Source organism: Micropterus dolomieu, linkage group LG04, assembly GCF_021292245.1.
Source record: "Micropterus dolomieu isolate WLL.071019.BEF.003 ecotype Adirondacks linkage group LG04, ASM2129224v1, whole genome shotgun sequence".
NCBI classification, from domain to species: domain Eukaryota; kingdom Metazoa; phylum Chordata; class Actinopteri; order Centrarchiformes; family Centrarchidae; genus Micropterus; species Micropterus dolomieu.
The window spans coordinates 22,078,060-22,098,816 of NC_060153.1; the positions used below are offsets into that span (position 1 = coordinate 22,078,060).

Here is a 20,757-nt window from a genome sequence, read left to right on the forward strand (position 1 = left end):
ATATAGAGGCCACACCACAAGATGCAAACCACTCATCAGCAGAAAGAATCAGAAGGCCAGATTGAAATTTGCAAAGAAGTACAGAGATGAGCCGCAAAGGTTCTGGAACACAATCTTATGGACTGATGAGACGAAGATTAATCTCTACCAAAGTGATGGAAAGGCCAAAGTGTGAAGAAAGAAAGGAACTGCTTATGATCCGAAGCATACAAGCTTATCTGTGAAGTATGGTGGAGGTAATGTCACGGCTAGGGCGTGCATGGCTGCTTCTGGAAAAGGCTCAGTAATATTTATTGATGATGCAACTGATGATGGTAGCAGCAGAATGAATTCAGAAGTGTACAGAAAAAGTTTGTCTGCCAATTTACGGAGAAATGCATTGAAACTAATTGGAAGGACGTTTATCATGCAGCAGGACAATGACAAAGCACACTGCCAACAAAACAAAGGACTTCATCAGGGGAAAAAGAGGAAAGTTTTAGACTGGCCAAGTCAATCACCTGACCTTAACCCAATAGAGCATGAATTTCACCTTCTTAAGAGGAGACTGAAGGGAGAAACACCCAACAACAACCCTTTGGTGATGTTGATGGGTCGCCAAATATTAAATGTTATTTAGATAATTTGTTCCATTACTTTTGCTAATAACGGTGATATGTCCTAAGTTGTTTAACACATCTAGATGTGAATACCAGGAAATAAAAGCTGAAATTCTGAACTCTTGTCTCATACTCATCTTTTGATCTTAAACCCAAATGTCTTCAGTGAACAACAAAAACAAAGGAATTTGTTTTACTTTTGGAGGGGACTGTATAGGCTTGTGTTATGTTGGTTAGTTTTGAATCAGGATGATTAAAAGCAGATCAATACTCACTCAAAATTTGCAGGTCGATCCGAGTTAAACATGCAGTGGAACTGTTGTTAAATCTTTCCATAGCACACTGGTATCTTCCAGCATCAGCTAGGGTCAGTGTGGAAATAGTTACAGTGTGCACTCCTTGCTGTTTGTTGTCTATCAGAGAAAACCTGTCTTTTTTTTGTGCAATCTGAAGTGTAAGCTGATATCAGAGATTTGCAATGGAAGTTTTCATCTTCTCTGCAGAGGCATCTGACGTAGCTTTCTTCTGCTCTTGAATACCTGCAGTTGATGGTAACAGAGCCTCCCAAATGTGCCGTCTGACTCACTGGTGTGTTGTCACCTACAGAAGGGGTTGCAACGCAACGTCTGAAAGAGAAGGCTTTGCACTTCACAAAGCAGCATAGCATGTCTAAATAAATCTTTGTCTCCACCCCGAACCTGTCCACACCACACACCGTTGTTTTATGGACTATCATGCACACAGAATCTGTCTTTTTCAGTGGCGGATTAATTATTTAGATTTTTTACTTACAGTAAAAAGTTTTACTTAAGTGTTACAAGTGAAATATATCAAAACAAATATTGCATCAAAAGGAAAAGTAATTGTTATATAATATATATTCCATATTGTTATATAATAAAAAAAAAAATGTTATTATTAATTAAGAATTTAACACTCAAAACTTTACTTACTCTGCTTCATTGGGACTGTGTGTGTTTGGCCAGATTCTGGTTCAAATGTTGTTAAACCTGATTACATTTTTTCACTTTAAGTTTTTAAACTGGAGCCCAGCCCACTTCAAACCAGCAAGAGGACAAGAGAGAAAAACTCAAACAGAAATCTGAAAACTGTTTCAAGATGTGTGGTGTGCATGTAAAGGTTCGCACTCCATCTCTCACAACAAGAAGCCCATTAAGTAAATACATTTTCAGGGCCTTTAATGATACATTATTACCCATTAATAAGTATTGTGACACTGGTGAAGTTTGTTAAGATGGAGCTAATTTTAACCACTAAACCATCATTACAGCTGGTTAGTATAATCTATAACCCATCATATTGTATAAGCTGATCATATGATTTGTATGTAAATTCATTAAATGCGAGGCAACTACTAACTATAACTGTCAGATAAATGTTGTGGAGTAAAAAGTGCACTGGTTGTCGAGTAGTTCAAAGTAGAAAATAAAAAAATCAGTAAGTACTGTACTTGAGTAAATGTTCTTTCATTGTTGTTGTGCTTCCATGTATTTGATTTTCTAGCCATTATTTTATTTTGATGTCCAACAAACTACCATGTCTCTGTGCAAAATATTGTGCATGATGTTTTTCATCCTACTTGTACTTACAGGCAATGTTGACAGGTCCTCTTTTGTTTCCTGACACACACAGCATACTCACACCAGCTGTCACAACAAAATGCAGGGGGAAAAAATCCTTTAAAAAAGTTATTTCATCATATTGCCACCATCAACTAGTTTTTGCCAAGATGTGTTTTACTCTCATCAAAGAATTTATTACCTGTCATAAAGTAGATGATGACTTTCCATGATATCATCATTGTCTCAGTTTTTTCCAGCTTACTATAGTTTAAACCCTACTTTCACAAACATTGAGCAACATAGAGACAGAGAGAAATGGAGAGTGTTGAGCCATTCAGAGAAATTCTTCACCTGCTACATCTCACAGTCTTTTCATCTGTTTATATGTACATCAAAATATAGTTTTACTTTACAGAACAATGTCCATAATGTCCCTCTGGACTTTTTAAAATTAGACTTTGTACTAGTAGTTAGTAGACTAAATGTCAGGTTATGACATAAAAGTTGCACAAGATTACACAAGATCAGTAAGACAAACAGATAAAACAGGAAATAAAGGAAGAAACTTTGTCACCATCTTAGATAATAATCAGTATCTATGCAGAATCTCACTTTATTGAAGTAGGTGGTGGCAACACATACAACCTCCTCTCACTTACGACTGCTTTTATTTTCAGCTAACTTAACATGTTTTCATATTTGTATGAACATAAAACGAATAAATAACTAAGACATAAAGTGAACAAAGTCTCACAGACATGTGGATAACATAAATGGAAACTGCGAGGACGCTCAGCTGTCTTTCCTGTTTCCTTGTAGTGCTTTCTTTTACAATCTCACAGTACAGACATTGCACTGAAGACTGCCAGGGCAACATCATCAGCCTTCATACCTCCTTTCAGCATGCCTAAGGCACATTCACGCAGATGAGCAGGGACCCTTGCATGCGCATCTTTCTTTTGGTGTTTTTCAGAGTGAGTAGAAAGGTCTCTTTTGTGTTCTAAGTTTTTATAACTGTGACCTGGTAATTGCCTACCATCTGTATGCTGTAAGTGTCTCAACTACCATTCCACAGGTGCATGTTCATTAATTGTTTATGATTCATTGAGCAAGCATAGAAGATATTATTTACACACTTTACAATAAAGATCTGGCAAGTTATTTGGAATTTTATGGAATTGACTTTAAAATACAGTGTCCTTTTGCTGAGTTTACATTCTGTGTACTGGCACTGGGTTCTTAATTTCCAACAAATGGAAATTCACACAGCTACTACCCCAGAATCAATATGCCTCCTTCGAATACCATGCTGTCTTTGTGTCTGCTCCGGTAAAGGTCTCTGTGATTGTCATATACCTTCCACCAGGACAAATGGGTAACTTTGTGGAGGAGCTCGACACACTGCTGTTTTCAATACCAGAGCATGACTGTCCCCTACTTGTCCTCGGTGACATGAACATTCACTTAGACAATTCGAACTCAGCAGACTTCCTGTCTCTGATTGAGTCCTTTGCCCTCAGCCCCCCGACCCACAAAGCTGGCAAGGTACTTGACCTCGTTCTTGTCCGAAACTGTGCTACAGAGTGCCTAACAGTCACACCTCTACATGTGTCAGACCACTATTTCATTCAGTTCACGGTATGCCTACAGGAAAAGCCCATTGTTCCAACACCGTTGGTCTCACACCGCCGCAACCTCCACAACCTGTCTCCCGCTCATTTTGCGTCAGAGCCTGCTTGCCCAAACCAGTCCCACCCGTGGCTAACTGATACCATCTGTGGGCTCCGTACTGATCTCAGAGCTGCTGAAAGAAAATGGCGAAAAACCAAAGACCCCGCCGACCTTAAGGGCTACCAATTGTTCCTATCCTCCTTCTCAACAAGCATCAGTGCTGCCAAAACTGCATTCTATAATGACAGAATAAGCAGTGCCACTGACTCAAGGAAATTATTTTCCACTTTTAAAGCTCTACTAAATCCTCCTCCACCTCCACCACCAAACTTGTCTGCTGATACCTTTGCTGCCTTCTTCACAGGCAAAGTGGCGGCTATAACTAGCCAATTATCTGAAACACTCAAACTCAGCCATTGTAGCAGTCCTACTACATCTTTTCCTCTGCCCTCCCAGGTCAGTGGTTCTTCATTCTCCTCATTTACTCTTCTCACAGAGAGCGCGGTATCAGAACTCTTCACCCGTAACAGTCCAACTACATGGCCACTGGACCCGATACCTACGAATCTCCTCCAAGCCATATCTCCTACCGTGGTCCCGACAATCACTCATGTGATAAATACTTCTCTGGCTTCAGGAACCTTCCCGACCACTTTCAAAAGGGCTCACACCCTTGCTCAAAAAGCCCTCACTTGACCCAACTCATGTTGAGAACTATAGACCAGTGTCTCTTCTACCATTTTTATCCAAAACTATTGAACGGGCGGTATTCAAACAGGTCTCAGAATTCCTCTCAGGGAATGACCTCCTAGATCCATATCAGTCTGGTTTTAAGAATGCCCACTCTACTGAAATGGCTCTTCTGTCTGTAACAGAAGCCCTAAGGTCAGCTAAAGCTGCAGCCCAATCTTATCCTGCTTGACCAGCTGCCTTTGACACAGTCAACCACAGGATCCTGCTATCCGCCTTCTCAGCAATGGGCATCTCGAGTAAAGCACTCCTGTGGTTCGAATCCTACCTCTCTGGGCATTCCTACAATGTTTTGTGGCAAGGACAATTATCCTCCTCCCACTGCCTCTCCACAGGGGTGCCCCAAGGCTCAGTGCTAGGGTCCCTTCTCTTCTCAATTTACACCACCTCACTGGGGCCGATCATTCGCTCGCACGGCTTCTCTTATCACTGTTACGCAGACAATACACAACTCTACTTATCCTTCCCGCCAGGCGATCCCACTGTCTTGGCGTGGATCACGGACTGTCTCTCGGACATATCTGCATGGATGAAGGCTTGCCACCTGCAACTAAACCTCTCTAAGACTGAACTCTTGGTCATTCCAGCCAAGCAATCTATCCACCATAACATTAAACTACAAATTGACTCCTCAACCATCACTCCAACCAAGGTGGTGAGAAACTTGGGTGTCATGATTGACAGCTGTCCTTTTCAGACCATGTTGCTGCTGTCTCTCGGTCGTGCCGCTTTGCTCTATACAACATAAGGAAAATCAGGCCCTACCTCACTCAGTATGCCACCCAGCTTCTGGTACAGGCCATGGTTATCTCTCACATCGACTATTGCAATGCCCTCCTAGCAGGTCTTCCAGCTTGTGCGGTGAAACCCTTACAAATGGTTCAGAATGCAGCAGCACATCTGGTTTTTGATCAGCCCAAATGGACGCATGTCACTCCATTACTCAGTAACCTCCACTGGCACCCCGTGGCCTCCAGAATCAAATTGAAGTCACTAATGCTTGCATACAGAGTGACTACTGGGTCTGCACCCATCTACCTCTAGGCCGCCAAGCTCCTCCAACGAACGCCGCCTGGCTCTGCCATCCCTTCACACAAAGCAATCTCAGTCCCGGCTATTCTCATCTGTGACACCACGATGGTGGAACGAGATACCACATGCCATCAGAGCAGGGGCGTCCCTCTTTAACTTCAAGAAGCTCTTAAAAACTCATCTCTTCCGAGAACACTTCCTCTTATAACGCCTCTAACTCCTAACCTCTAACATACACTTCCTGTGCTCTTCTTCTTCTATCTCCTACAATTATCTTGTATTGATTGCACTTTTTGTTAACTCTTACTTCCTTCCCTTGGTATTTACCCCATTGATGTGATATGTACTATGAGCTCTTACTAGTATTTATTGCTGCTCTTACTAGTATGTATTGTCAGTTATAGATCTGTATTTGATGCTCTGTTTATGCTTGTATGTTGTTCCTCAAATGTAAGTCGCTTTGGATAAAAGCGTCTGCCAAATGACTAAATGTAATGTAATGTAAAAGGGCAGTATGTACATAGGACAAAAGCAAATCCTTCACAGCGTGTTCCCCTCAGACTGCACAGTGAACATCAACAGGTGAAAGACTGTCTCATGGTTGCTTAGGATATGTGACTGTAGAATAAAGAGTATGCTCTGCTGCTGGAGGATGGGTGGCACCCTGAGGCCAACTGATAGAGGAGCAGTCGCAGGCTGAGAGGACAGGAAGTGCATTCCCATCTGTTGAGTCCTTCTGAAAACTGACGCTGGCATAGAGAAGCTGGTCTGCGGGAAGGTTGACAGTGGCATAAACAGACGGCAGCGCTTCTCCTAAACTTGCCTGCTGGTTCTGCATCTGTATGTCGTCATAGTGGTGCTCTCTAATATATCCCTGCAGAGGATGAAACAGTGTTAAACAGTGTGATAGATGCAGCTGTTCTATGCAAACTCATCCTACACACACACACACCTCTGTGTTATGTCCAGTGTTTGTCTTGTCTTCTGATGATCCCCCTGTGGCACAACACACTGAGAAACAGAACATTTGAATAGATGTAAACAACAAGTTCTTCGCATCTGTCCGCATTCAAAGTTTCTCCTAACACTCAAAATCATGTGCAAGTTATGCTTTTCATTTGCATCTGAAAAATGTTTGCTTACTTAATTCAGACATTCAGCATTGAACTCACATGATCTGTTTTGTAAGTTAATATATTAACATGACTAATAAATTTAAAGTTTATTTGATAGAAATATGATGTTTTTGCCAATCGAAGGACAGTGCGAGACAAGAAGGTGTTGTGGTACTGCAGTATCTTCACCTCATCCCTTGTGTTTTCAATTGTTTCACCCTTCCCTGTGTTTCCTGTCTGTCTCTCTGTTTGTGTTTGTCTGGGCATGGCTACCCTGACTCCTGCTGCCAAGTTCCAGTTATGCACCTGATCCTCATTCCACTAATCAAGCTCCTGCAGTATATCAACCCCGGTCCTTCTCACCACTTTTTACCAGATCGTCAGTTAACCACACTTGTGGAATACTTGTCAAGGCCTACTCTCGAGTCAAGTATGATTCTTTGTGCTTTCTGTGTTCACCTCAGATTAACCCTGTGTTTCCCTGTGCTCATGATCACTTTCCCTCCAGATACCTTGCTGAACGCCACACTCCGCTCTCACCCCGCCTGGACAAACTCCCCTCCCCTCCATGCCTGCCACTCTGCTCTGCTGAAACACATCACCCAGCCTTCTGTAGCACATTTCAATAAAACTTTGAGCTGTACCGAGTCTGCCTTTGAGTCCTAAAGTTCTGACATTACGACAGAAGGTTATGTACGGTTAACTACCAATACATCTAAAATTGTGTGTGTATGTATGGGTGTTAACAAGTTTCATTTGCCATAAGTCCATCCCTCACCTTTTGTCCTGGGGGATTTGTGTCTGTACAGTACAATAACAAGTATCAGAAACAATGCCGAACACACTACTCCCCCGGCAATCATACCTGCAAACAAGAGGCAACAGTTGAAACTGCTGAAGGATACATGCAGTTCATTGTTTATTTTCGTCAGGATTCATACATAAAGGAGAGGTTTGTCAGTGTGTGTGTTTGTGCAGTAGAAGTGTTAGTATATTTAAGTTGAAAAGCAGCTCTGTGTTGTCAGGTAGCAGTAATCAAAGTGATAAGGTCACCTATGATCGGATCATTCTTTGTGTTTGGCGATGAAGTAGATGTAGTCATTGATTGTGGTGTTGCCTCTGCGACTGTGTGGGTAAAAAGCCAGAAGAGATGTGGTGAAAAGGCATGTGAAATTATTGCATGCAAAAAAGACCAGTTAAAAGGGAGCTCATTTTAACAAGTAGTTTATAAGCATGCATGAAATTCTGTAATTCTATAAACTGTTGTATGTCAAATCTTAATTTGAAAGCTAACTACTAACTGTAGTTGTCAATACATGTAGTGGAGTAGAAGAAAAGAAAATGGAAATACTCAAGTAAAGTACAGCAATCTCAAAATGTTACTTCAGCAGATAAGGCCAGATACATAACTTGAGTAAATGTACTTGGTTACATTACTTCCACTACTGGAAATAGTTACATTGCTTTTCTAATTTCAGCCATGTTCTTTCCCACTTTCAATTTGCCATTTCAAAATGGCTTTATTGGCACAAAAGAATAATGCTCATAGCATAATACATTAAAAGAAAACAATAATAACATTTTTGTCATTTTCTATAGTATGATGGTTTTTTTGTGTATTTGTGTTCCACTGGTTGTCCTCAAGTTATGGCATGCAAGTGTATATTTAGCTGAAACCAGCGAGAGGACCAGAGAGAAAAACACACAGAAATCATAAAACTGTTCTAAATGTTCTTGTTAGACTTTAGTGTGTACACATTAATAAGTATTGTGACAGTTGTGAAGTTTGTTAAGATGGAGCTAATTTTAACCACTGAACAGTCATTACAGCTGGTTTAATCTATAACTCATCATATTTCATTATATTGTATAAGCTGATCACATGATTTGTATGTAAGTTCATTAACTGCAAAGCAACTAGTAACTATAACTGTCAGATAAATGTTGTGAAGTAAAATGTCTAATGGTAGTCAGGTAGTTTAAAGTCTAAAATAAAGAAATTAAATTACCTCAATAACTACAGTACTAGCCACATATATGATTTTCTAGTCATTCAACTACCATGTCTCTTTGCAACAATATTTTGCATGATGTTTTACATCCTACTTGTACTTACAGGCAATGTTGACAGGTCCTCCTTTGTTTCCTGACACACACAGTATACTCACACTAGCTGTCACAAAAAATATAAGAAAAGAATGATTTCATCATTATTTCAGCATCAACAAGTTTTTGCCAAAATATTTTTCACAGTCATAAGAAAATATAATTACCTGTCATTAAGTAGATGATGACTTTTCGTGATATTGTCATTGTCTCGGTGTAATTTATTCCAGATAACTATAGTTTAAATCCTACTTTATCAAATATTGAGCTAAATTTCTGTTCTGTTGTTCGTTATGACAGCAGTGTCTCTACTTTGATCCTTCTGTTTTACAGTTCCTGTCACACCTTCTGTTTCTCTGTGCAAAATAGGAGTGTGCCAGCATCTCTTGTCCAGCACATAACTTGAAACATTTGCATTTCAGAAAGAGGATGTTGTTGTTTTGTTATGCAGCGAGAGTGAAACAAAGAGACAAATGGAGAGTGTTATTCAGAGAAATTCTTCACCTGCTGCATCTCACAGTCTCTTCATCTGTTTATAAGTAGGGGAGACCGGGTATGGTTGTAACATGGGGAGAGTTGTAACAACACCAATTCCACCAATTAGAGATAAGATAGGAGATTTGTGATCATTTTAGTATTTACTTACTTCCTCTCAGATCAACCAAGCTGTTTGTCAAGTCTGGAAACAGGTACATTCAAAATATATAGAGAAAAGTAGTAGGGCTGACCCCAAATAGTCAAAGATTCAATGCTTTGATGGGCGGAGCCTGATTCGACTGTCAATCTCACAGTCGACCCTTCGCAGCGAAACAAGGATCATGCCATTTTGGCTATATGGGAGTGCTCAACGTCTGATTTTACATAAAACAACCAGATTTGTTCCAATAAGTTAATATATAGCCAGTTACAACATACATTTCAACGTTTAATGCTATAAATCAACATTTAAAAAGAATAAAACTTTCATTAAGTGTTTTTAAAGTGTGGGAATAAATCCAAAATTGTAATCCGAACCCTGAGTCGTCAGTGCGCATGTATAGGCATAGCATGTATGTGTGTAGTGGCAGAAGAAACGGAGCCCCAGCTTCACTGGTGTGCCGAGTTGTCCGCACCTCGCGGGACTTTTGGGTAATTTATCACCGTTGATGAACCACACAAAGAATATTTTATCATTTTTAAACAGCCGGTTACCTGAAATAGACTCGCTAGGAACCGCGATGTGCATGCAGTTGTTGGCAGCACGGCATGCATGCAAAACTCTGCACGAGACCGGTGAATGGTAGGCGAGAGAGAGAGAGAGAGATAGAGAGAAAAGGGTCAACAAAAAGCCTCTGTTTAGCTGGAAAATTACAGTGTCAGTTGAATGAATAGAGACTGCAGCTCTGCAGCTTCTCAAGATTAAAGCAGCCACCATGCCCCCCCCCGCTCGCAATCGCCGTGCACAAAACACTCACATGATTTGACTACTGGTTTAGTATCTATATGATTACAGGTAAAATTGTTTGACTTATATTAGATTGAAATGTAGCTTCTTTGGCAACATGTGATGCATTTTTTCCTTTTTAATTTCTAAACAGTATGCTAATACAGCTAGCTAAACATTGTCTGACAGTGGTGGGGAGGGTTGAAACCACAACCATCCACTTTACATACAACTGGGGACTTTTAATATTTTATAGAGTACCCTTTGAAGTCTGGCCCACCAAGCCTGCACTCCAGGGTTACCAGCATTCATTTGTCAGCACTGTAACCAGTAATTCCCATTCACATGTGGTTCACATGTTGGTGTCTGTATTGCCACTCGACCTTTTCTGTACTCTGTCTCCACCGGTGGAGAGAGCAGAGAAGCGTACGCGCAGCTTGTGAGAAGTGCGGGTGTGCAAGAAAAAGTTCCAGTATGCCAAAGAGTAAAATATAGAAGTGCTGGGACTGCGTTCCGATGAGTACCGGCCCACAACAGTGAGAAACTTTGTCACCTTTTAGATATCAATCACTATCCATGCAGAACCTCACTTTATTAAAGTGGGTGTAACATTGGCAACACGTACTATGTTTATAATATGGAAAGTTAAGTTGTTGTGGTGGCAGCCCGGCTGACGGTGAGTGTCCTGGTTTTTTCTCCTTTTTTATCAGTTTTTCTGCTTTTTTCCTTGGTTTCCTGTTCTCTGCCTGCCTCCCTGTGTTTTCTCCCCTGTGTGCTCTCTCTCTCCCTCTGCTCCTGAGCCCAGCCAACTACCTGCACCTGCATCTCATCAGCCACCTCGTCAGCCTGCCACACCTGCCAATAATCACCTCATGACTGCCTGTATTTCAACCTCGGTTCTCCACACCATCCTCACTTGATCGTCGTTGCTCCATACCTGGTGCCACTTCTGTGTTCAGGCTTCCATGTTTCTTGCTTTTTCCTCATTAACCCTGTGCCTTGTCGCTGTCTTCCCTAACCTTGTCTCTCTGTCTGTTTCCCTCCCAGGTACACTCACCCTCGCCCTCCGTTCGGCTGGGCTCATCCACTGGCCCACTCCTCCTCGGACTTCCCTCACGGCGTCCTCCCTGTTTCCCCGCCTCTCCTCGCTTCATCGGCCCCTGTGTTCCCCGGCTCCCTGGTCCCCTGACTCCTTGGTTCCCCGTGCCTGTACTTCCCCGACGTCCTCCTCTCCCTCCACTCCAGTCCCTCTCACCCTTTTTCCCTAAATAAACCCTCAGAGTGCTGCATTTGGGTCCTCTCTGTCCACACACACCACACCTCGTAACATAAGTTCTTCAATGTGGAGAGCACAGGATGTTTTTCATAGTTAAATGACAGTGGTGGAAATTAAGGCTAGAGTGGCATCAAAATGAGATGACGTTTATTCTAAGTTTAGTAGTCTATTAAATCATAACGTAACTAGTAATATTAGATTATATCAAATTAATTCAGGTCCATAAAATGTAACTTTTACAACTTCACCCCCATTTTTTAGCCTATATTTGTTCGCATTGTGGCTTTATTAGAAGTAGTATTAGTAAGGCCCCCAGGTGAAGTCAGTCAACCTCTAAACTTATAGTTTAACAAATACTATTACTAACATAATAATATTTAATGTCTCATGTCAACTCAGATGTTTGATTTGAATGTGAGTTTGAGAGTGTTACCACATAGATGATTAAAACAACCATTTACCATAACATATATTATAAAGTTGAAATAGACTATTTCAATTTTGAGAGAAAATTTAACGCATTCTCATACAACTGAAAAATAGAATTTGTAAGAAATAAAACGTGCTCTTGTTCCATACACTCAGCCTTGGTTTGTCTAGTATGACTGACATTTTCATGTGTAGGCTATATACACTATTACTGTATCATCTACGTACATTTGAATGCTAGATTCAAAACATGCTGAAAGCACATCATTGAATACGTTTACATGCAGACTAGTTTTTCAGTATTATTCTGAACATGAATTTGAAAGGGTCATATAAATAGCCTATCCCATTTGGATAATCTGAATCAGGCTTGTTTGTAATGTAGCATATTCTAACTAAGACATGTGGGATATGCCGACATTATTGGGGTTTTAGGAGGATTCTTTGGACATGAATGCAGCGCATGCAGAATGTTCACCTTTTTTTATACAGTCTATGGTCTTACCGCAGTTTGCAATACATGTGCCTGTTTACAGTCAGTTCTGTGAATTGTAAACCAACTAGCCAAACATTTTGCATGGCTGTAGTAAAGATATGCCCAAAAGAAAAGACCACATTTCTGGTTGGAAGGAGAAACACACATACTTTTAAATATCATGAAAGACTTGGATGTCAACAGATTTTTGGATACGTGCAAATACTGAAACGAGAAGGTAGCCACAGTAGTGGCTGTGTTTGCATGGTGGCACAGTCAACAGAGCCCTGCGGCAAACAACCTTTAAACTGTCATCACAGTGGACATTAGTTATTTATAGGATGAATTAGATCTATTGTACTTTCTAAACAGGGTGGAGAAAGAGTGTAGCACAGCTACATGTGACACAGTGGAAGGATTTATATTTAAAATGCTCCAAGCTATGAAATGTAAATTTTATTTCCACACGTAAAAACAAGTCGATGTAAGTGATACAATAACATTATAAAAACAAGATGTGACCATATTTATCAAACTCCAGGGATGAGTCATTGACAACTTATAAACAGAAACAAATGAGTATGTAAAACAAACACCAGCTATGTTTTTGGGTGTCTGATGGTGGCATACACCTCAGAGGGTTGAGCAGTTGATCTGATCTGTCTCTGGGGCTGGGTGGCTGCCTTTGTGTTAAAACAGACCGTGGAGTAGAGTAGATGGACATCCTCACTGATGTGTTGCTCTCCAGCCTCTGTGGAGGGGCTGCTGACGCTGCAGGTGTTCTCCTTGTGTTGACTCATTATCTGTGCAGAAGCATCGTCCTGCAGACAGTAACTGATTGAGTTGTTGAACACCGGATTAGCTATCTGAGTCTGGATTGGGACTGGATGACAAATCGATATATGGGCATCTGGACCTCTGCGACTGGTTACTGCTACGTACATGCTGTCAAATGAACTGGTGTTGACTGATGGGTCCAGTTCTCGCAGCTGAACCCGGCTGTGATTCTCCTCGTATATGTTGTTGAGCTGCTGGAGGACATTCACTGTGTTGAATAAAGGCCTTGTAAACTAAAACATAATATTCACAGAAACACACAGAAAGACTTCTCACCATACTGTCTGTGTTGATCAGTGGGCCTACTGCACGTCCAAACTCTGCTGGGACTAATACACAATGAGCATTAGACTGTACAAACCATAACCAGGAAAAATGTTTATGGACGATGTTTTGAATGTTAGAGAAGCATTGGGTAAATAATAATGTTGCAGGGACATACAAGTTAAATTGAGATCACAAAGCTACCTCTTGCTTCATTGTGTCTGTGTTTCCTGAGTGTACAAAACAAAACCACCAACAGACTCAGCAGCAGCAGCCACAGTCACAGCCAGGTACCGCTCCTTTCCTGCCAGAGGTGGTGACTCTAGAGTGATGAGAAATACCACATTTAACATACATTTAAAGGCCAGGGCAACCGGGGTTTGAACCCACGATCTTCCTGCTGTAAGGCCACAGCGCTATCTACCGTTAAATTTATCATTCCTGCCAAATCCTACATTAATATAATCTTAAGAAATACATTTAGTATTTAAACAACAATCTAGATGATTCTGCCTGCACCATTGATTTTTTACAAACCTGCCAAATGCTAACCCCTGAAAATGAAACATGCTGACATTGCATTCAGCCACTATGCTGCACACAGATGGAAATTACGTCCTGATGACTTAAAACCTACGTTAACTGGGATTCATAAATTTATGTTTTTAGATTTCCATATTATTCATATTTAGATGTTTTATATATTGCAGTTTTTCTCTTTGTGTGTTTGTTGTTTTAAATGTTGTTTTTATGTATTTATTATATAATATGTATGTATTTTATATAATAATATATATACTTATATAAAGCACTTTAATTTCCTGTGTTTAGATGTAGAAATGAACTTGCCTTGCCCATCATAAAGTGGGACTATTTCAATAACATGCATGTGAGATTGTTTCAGGTTTTTCCTGAATAAATTGTTGTGTATGAGGTGTTACCTGTATGCACATCTTCAGGTGGTGTGGACCACAGTGTTGTACTACTGGCACTCTCTGTCACTGAGTTAAAGAAACCACCAGAAAACAGACTGACAATCAGCATCTCTGTTTAAGCAAATAGCGTGTGAGGATGTGAATCAAGCTCTAAAAGATGTTCCTGAACACAATATATTGCACATAGTTCAAATAACCTGTAGGTGATTGTTGCTGGTTTCTGGTGATGGCTTGAACTGTGGTGGAAAAAGAAGGTTTCAAGATGAGTGCTGGAGGACTGAAAGGTGCAGGAGCTGTCAAAGAACAACAAGAGGTGTTCAGGAAGGAAGAATGAATACAGCTGCAGTAATACGTAATCTAACTTTGACATACCTGCATTGACTGTGAGCTTGATTTCTGTTTTAGGATCAAAATAGTTTGTATCTATTTCACACCAGTACGTCCCACCATCATTCAGGTTCAGGTTATAGATGGTCACATGCAGGATCCTTCTTTTAGTATCATCCCAGAGATAATATTTCCCTTCATGTGTCCTCTCTTCTGAATTTTTACCAGAGGTCTTAATCAGAATTGTTCTTTTACCATAAATGCCCTTAGAGAAATATTTCGGATATGTTTCATACCCAGAGTCATATTGGCAGAGGATGTTAACTAGCCCTCCCTCCTGGGCTGATGCATGTATCTTTGATTGTTGGCATCTGACTGCTGCCAAAGAAAAATAAACAGCAGTTATTTTTTGTAATGGCAAAATGGCCACAAAAAATTTGCTTCAGCTGTTTTTCATCCTTTAACTGGATGTCTTCAAAGATTTGATGTTCAGCCATTTATTATATTGAAAATGGCTCAGAAAAGCAAAAGTTCTCAGCAGTATAATAAAATATATCAACACTGTAAGGGGATCATTTTAAAATTGCAGCTCACCAGAGAACAGCCAGATGCTGAGAAGAAGCATTTTCCTCATTGTGATCTTTGTCAAATTCTCTCTCACCTTTTGTTTCCCTTAGCTTCTACCAGTTTCTCTGCCCTTCACCAACTCTCAGACCACTTCTTAAATTCAGTCGAAGTCTTTCATCCTGCTCAAGAAACAGTACTGGAGCCCCACAATGAACAAGGAGGTGTTGAGGGTGATCATGAGTTGGTGATGTAGGTGTGAAGCGTGTCCACTACAGCCTCTTCCTTTGCTAACATCTCTTTTTCCGTTGTCATACAAGCCGAGCGTGTGTGTGTGTGTGTGTGTGTGTGTGTGTGTGTGTGTGTGTGTGTGTGTGTGTGTGAGTGAATGTGTTTTTTTCCACAGTCAACCACAAACAGACACTCACAGAAAATACAAAAATTTGCAGAGAACAAAATCCACACATTGATTTTACAATATTTTATTAGGGTAAAATCTTTTTTTTTAATTAGTATTTTAATCATTTTAAAAGTAAATAAATTCAGAATTATTAAAATAAATATTCATTCAGCCTTAAAACAGAACTGTATCTCAGCGGTGCGTACTGGCTGTTTAGCAAAGCACAAATTCTTAGGAAGATACTGTAGGCTACTCAACTGTAAAGATGGCAGCACTGAGTTCAGACATCGCAATAGACTGTTGATTCATCTGTCAAAATGTGTTTAATGCTGGCATACGTAGCTGATGCAGTGCGAGGTGTGACTGAGGTGCAGTCGGTGTGTTTGTTGAAGCTAACAGTGGAGTAGAAGAGACTGTCTGGTTGGATCTGAGGCTCTGATGAAACAGTGACATTGGAGTAAATATTGTCTGCATGATCTCTGCTGGTATCTTGATGCTGAACGGACGACGATCTGAAGATGTCGTCAGTCGTGCCATCTGTTTCTTGGTCCTCATTGGCTGTTGAAGAGGAAGTAGTGATGTGGTGTGCACCTTGTTTCTGACTGGATAGTGATGCATAAACAGTGTCCTTTCCTGTATGGAGAGTAATGATACATTTACAACGTTTTAAATCCCTGTGAAATGAAACTACATCTTTACTTTTACTTCTTTTTGGGCCATACGGCTGCATCCTTCGCCAACATTTTGTTTCAACAGGCAAAACATCGAACTAGAAAATTACTGAAGACATTTTAAGTCAAGTTTATTTGTAGAGCCCAAAATCACAAATTAGTCTCCAGGGGCTTTACAATCTGTATAAAATGGAAAAGCATGTCCCTCTTCTTGCTCTCACACAGGAACTACCACTATTAAAGTGCTAAAATGTTACATTTTGAAATGTGCTAATTATTAGGCCTGTTGTAGATGGTTGCAAAGAAGTTGCAAAGATGTTAAATGAGTTTCCAATGTGGCAGCTATAGAGCAGTTGCTTGGGCTTTATTAGGTGGTTTCCGTGTTCAGAGTGGTTTCTATGTGGTAGCTCTGTGGTAGCAAACTTGTTTCGAAAGTGATAACTATGGTTTCAAGGTTAGGTGGTTGCGTGGATGTATTCAGAGAGTAACTGTAGCTATGGCACCACCACTCAGCTTCGTTGCCCAGTGGCCACCATTGGTAACCATGGGTCCCCTGCCACCCAAAAAGGGCACCATTTTAAAAGGACATCTGTAAAACTCTTGACAGTAAACCTGAGACTTTTTTTGGCTAAAGCACTGGGCCAGCAATTTTCACAAGGTCGTTGCTGGATGTGTGGGATAGCTGTTGATGTGAATCTGGGTGTTTTCCATTATCTGTGTTTCAAACTGCCATCGTATTCTGAAAATATTATTATATGAGTCTGTGATTTATATACCAGAAGATGTTGTGATGTCTCTGTTTCGATGTCTGAAGAATATTAGAAGGACAATCGCCAGAGTCAGCACAACTACCCCAAGCCCTGCTCCGACATACACCAGCTTTTCTGAAAAAGATACAACATGACGTGATGATGTATATATCATACATATACATACATATATACATATACATATCACCATACAACCATACAGTTTCTTACTAGAGGATAAAGCATATGTTGCCTCATCGGGTTTTCCTGAAAGAAAAAAGAAACAAAATTAAAAATTATCTTAATTTCGTTCCTTGTTCTCAGTTACTGTTTATCTGCTGCGTTAGTGTCTGGTTTCTTTCCTGTAATGTCTGTCTGTTGTGGAAAAGAGAAGATCGGTTTGAGACAGACAGTGTTGTGAAATATTGGTCACATTTAAGTGAATGGAACCGAAATCTTTCTCTCTTAAGTGGTGAAAAATAACAATGTCATAATACACATTCATATACAGTGCTAAATCAACTCACCCATTATGACTGTGAGGTCTACCATATTGTACGTGTCGACACCAATTCTCTCTATTCCACACCAGTAGGTTCCTGAGTCCTTCTGCGTCAGATGAAAGATGGTCACCTTGAACGTGTTTCCTTCATCTAAAATACTGTATTTGTCATTTGAACCTTTCTCCTTTTTTCTGCTACTTATTAGGATGTCTGCATCTTGACATGCTCCCTTGCAGAAATATTTGATGTTGGAAAATGCGTTGACGTGAGTGCATTTTATTGTGATGTCCTTTCCCAATTCTCCTATTACCGACACAGTTTCTGTCTCCCGCAACCCTGCGCAAAACAAACAAAGGTCATACTGTGTGACAGCAAACAGCTGTTGACCTCACTAGTTACACGGTCTCATTTGTAAAGTTTATACCAACCTGATAGACTTATCCTGTTCTTTGGTGGAGGTGGCACAATGAATAAGACACATGCCTTTGGTGTGAGAAACCCAGGTTCAATCCCCCACTATGACCCATCCACCATTGTGTCCCTGAGCAAGACACTGACCTAATTGCTCAAGAGGTGTGCAACCTCTGACATATATAGCAAGTCAGCTAAATGTGAATGTAATTCTTTAAAGCAGTGGCTCACAAACTTTTACGGCTCCGGACCCTTTTGATTTCTGGTCCCTGACAGAGACTGCACATGTCTGCGAGTTGTTGGCAGTTTGTTCTGTTTTTATTGTGTCATTTCAATAATTTTCAGAGGTCTATAGAAAAGTTAAAACTAGGCAGTACTTCACAAGAAAACAAGCGGATATTAGAGTCTGTAAAAATAACCCAAATTTTGTGTGAGCACATTTTGTTTGTTTTAAACCCTGTCAATCTGAGAAAACGCACAGCCACAAAAACACCAAACATTCAGATAGAGGAAGAGAGACAAAGAGACAAAAGAATTCATCCCGGGAAACTTACCTCCCAGAAGAAAGACCAAAATTAGGAATATCATCTCCCTGATACTGATACGATATGTACGTCTGGCTTTCCTTTGCCTTTTCTTATCTCAGCCTGATGTCAAGTCTTAATAATTATCTTAAAATAAATGACAGCTCTGCACTTGTCATAGGTTCCTCTTTGTTGTTGCACTTCCTCTGACTACATGACCGTCTGAAACCATGTAAACCACGTGGGAAGCATCAAAACACCCTCCCATCTTTTGCCTGTCACACAGTGAATGTTCAAGATCAATCAGGCCAGTAAATAATTAACACAAGGACACCCTCAGATATTACCACTTGGTTTATTTAGTTGAAATGTATCATAAATTATAGTTGGACAGTGCTTAAAACATACAGTGAGTTGAGTTGAGTTGAGTTGAGTTGAGACTCGTGCTGAGACTGTAATATCTTTTAATCAGTCTTTTCTTTTGCTCATGCCATCCACAATGATGCATTTTCTTCTAGAAATAACAAAACAAAGCAAAAACTAACAATATTGCTACTTGATTTACTTGACTCCCGAAATGTTATGTCTTTTGAATTGACCACCATCCCTTGACTTTTTGTTTCATACATACACAGTAAAGTTTATACAACAACAACAGCAACAACCTGGGTTTTATTGTTGGTGTTTTGGCCATCATTCCTTTTAGTATAAATAACACATTACTCACCAAGTTAATTGGTGAAAAAATAAAAGTTAACAATAAAGGTAAGAGTCATTCACGAAATGGGTGCCATTTCCACTTTATAATTTTCCAAATTCTCAACAAGAGCAAACTTTTTTTTTTTACTTACAACTTATTAAGATATGATAAACCCCCCAGAAAATATATTTTCCCACCTCATGCACAAAATCCTTATTAATATTATCCTTTTTATTCAAACATGGGAGCCATTCTTGTACCACCCCGTCACGGACAATATGTACGCTCTCTGAGTAGTAATGCAAGCAATACATTTTTAAAATGTAATGTTTTCCTACTAGTAAAATGTCCTTTTGTTGGAAACCATCAATACAAAGTATGTAATTTTATAATTTTTTTAATTCTTAGATTTTCCAACTAAAATTTGAATTCAACATGTCAGTGGCCTCATTGTTTGTACAAAAAAATTCTAATTCACTTAAAAATGTCTAATAAAAGTTTAAGGATTTTTTTTGATTAGTCCACAAACCAAGAATTTTATTTAACATTAATTTATAGAACATTTCTCTTCCTTTCCATCATTTTTTAACAATATGACCCTGTGACAGGGTGATACGGACAAACTGTTTCTCTGTTTGTTTTAGCCTTCATCTAAAACTTTTGTTAATTTTGGATATAAATGTAGACTTACTGTGACTTAATGATAGGCCAAAACAAAGTTGCTGTTATTGTGAAAATGTCAGAGTCTACTGATATTACAGATTTATTAAAAGATCAGTATGTTTGGCTTAATGTGATGCAAAGACACCTCCTCCCTCACAGCAGCTGTTTTAAAAGAGAGCTATTATCTCTACTATAATCTTAGGTGCATCTCAGAAAATTAGAATATCGTGAAAAAGGAAGAATTGTTTTCCCGTAATTTAAGCCAAAATGTGAAACTTTGACATATTCTAGATTCTAGACATGTAAAGCTTTATGCTTTATTTTCCAGCAGAATGTGCCACCTGCCCACAGGGCCAAAACCACAAGGTTTGCTGACCATGGTATTGCTGTGCTTGATTGGCAAGCCAACTGACCTGAACCCCTTAGAGAGTCTATGGTGTATTGTTAAGAGTAAAATAAGAAACACCAGACCCAACAATACAGACAAGCTGCAGGCCACTATCAAAGCAACCTGGGCTTCCATAACATTTCAGCAGTGCTGAGGCTGATTGCCTGGCTGATTGCCTCCATACCACGCCGCACTGATGTAGTAATTCAGGGTCAAGGACCCCAGACCAAGTACTGAGTGCATAAAACATCTTTCCCAACTTTTCAACTTTTCAAGAGGCTGAAATTTCTGTATTATAAATTATTTATTTTAATATTCTAATATTTTGAGATGCACATGTAATCAATTATAACAATCATTAC

The 20,757-nt window shown here is 39.9% G+C and overlaps 1 protein-coding gene across 2 annotated transcripts; it reads right to left on the reverse strand.

The window, feature by feature from the left end:
- Positions 1 to 15,890: 15,890 nt before the first annotated feature.
- LOC123970024 (CMRF35-like molecule 7) lies at positions 15,891 to 18,808 on the reverse strand. 2 transcript variants are annotated; one of them, XM_046047870.1, is made up of 5 exons: positions 18,675 to 18,808; positions 17,734 to 18,045; positions 17,438 to 17,473; positions 17,234 to 17,341; positions 15,891 to 16,419 (listed from the first exon to the last, which is right to left on the reverse strand). In XM_046047870.1, the coding sequence occupies exons 1-5, from the start codon at positions 18,706 to 18,708 to the stop codon at positions 16,067 to 16,069; spliced, it is 843 nt and encodes a 280-aa protein (XP_045903826.1). In that variant the 5' UTR covers positions 18,709 to 18,808; the 3' UTR covers positions 15,891 to 16,066. The 2 variants fall into 2 exon arrangements, with proteins under 2 accessions (XP_045903826.1, XP_045903827.1); XM_046047871.1 differs by lacking the exon at positions 17,438 to 17,473.
- Between the last annotated feature and the right edge of the window lie 1,949 nt (positions 18,809 to 20,757).

Excerpts from the sequence above, each read along its gene's own strand:
- LOC123970024 (XM_046047870.1), bottom strand. The coding sequence starts at position 18,708 with ATGATATTCCTAATTTTGGTCTTTCTTCTGGGAG. Across the intron at positions 17,342-17,437 it reads AACATATGCTTTATCCTCTA|AAAAGCTGGTGTATGTCGGA; the intron begins GTAAGAAACTGT and ends TATCTTTTTCAG. Across the intron at positions 16,420-17,233 it reads AGACATCACAACATCTTCTG|GAAAGGACACTGTTTATGCA; the intron begins GTATATAAATCA and ends CTCTCCATACAG.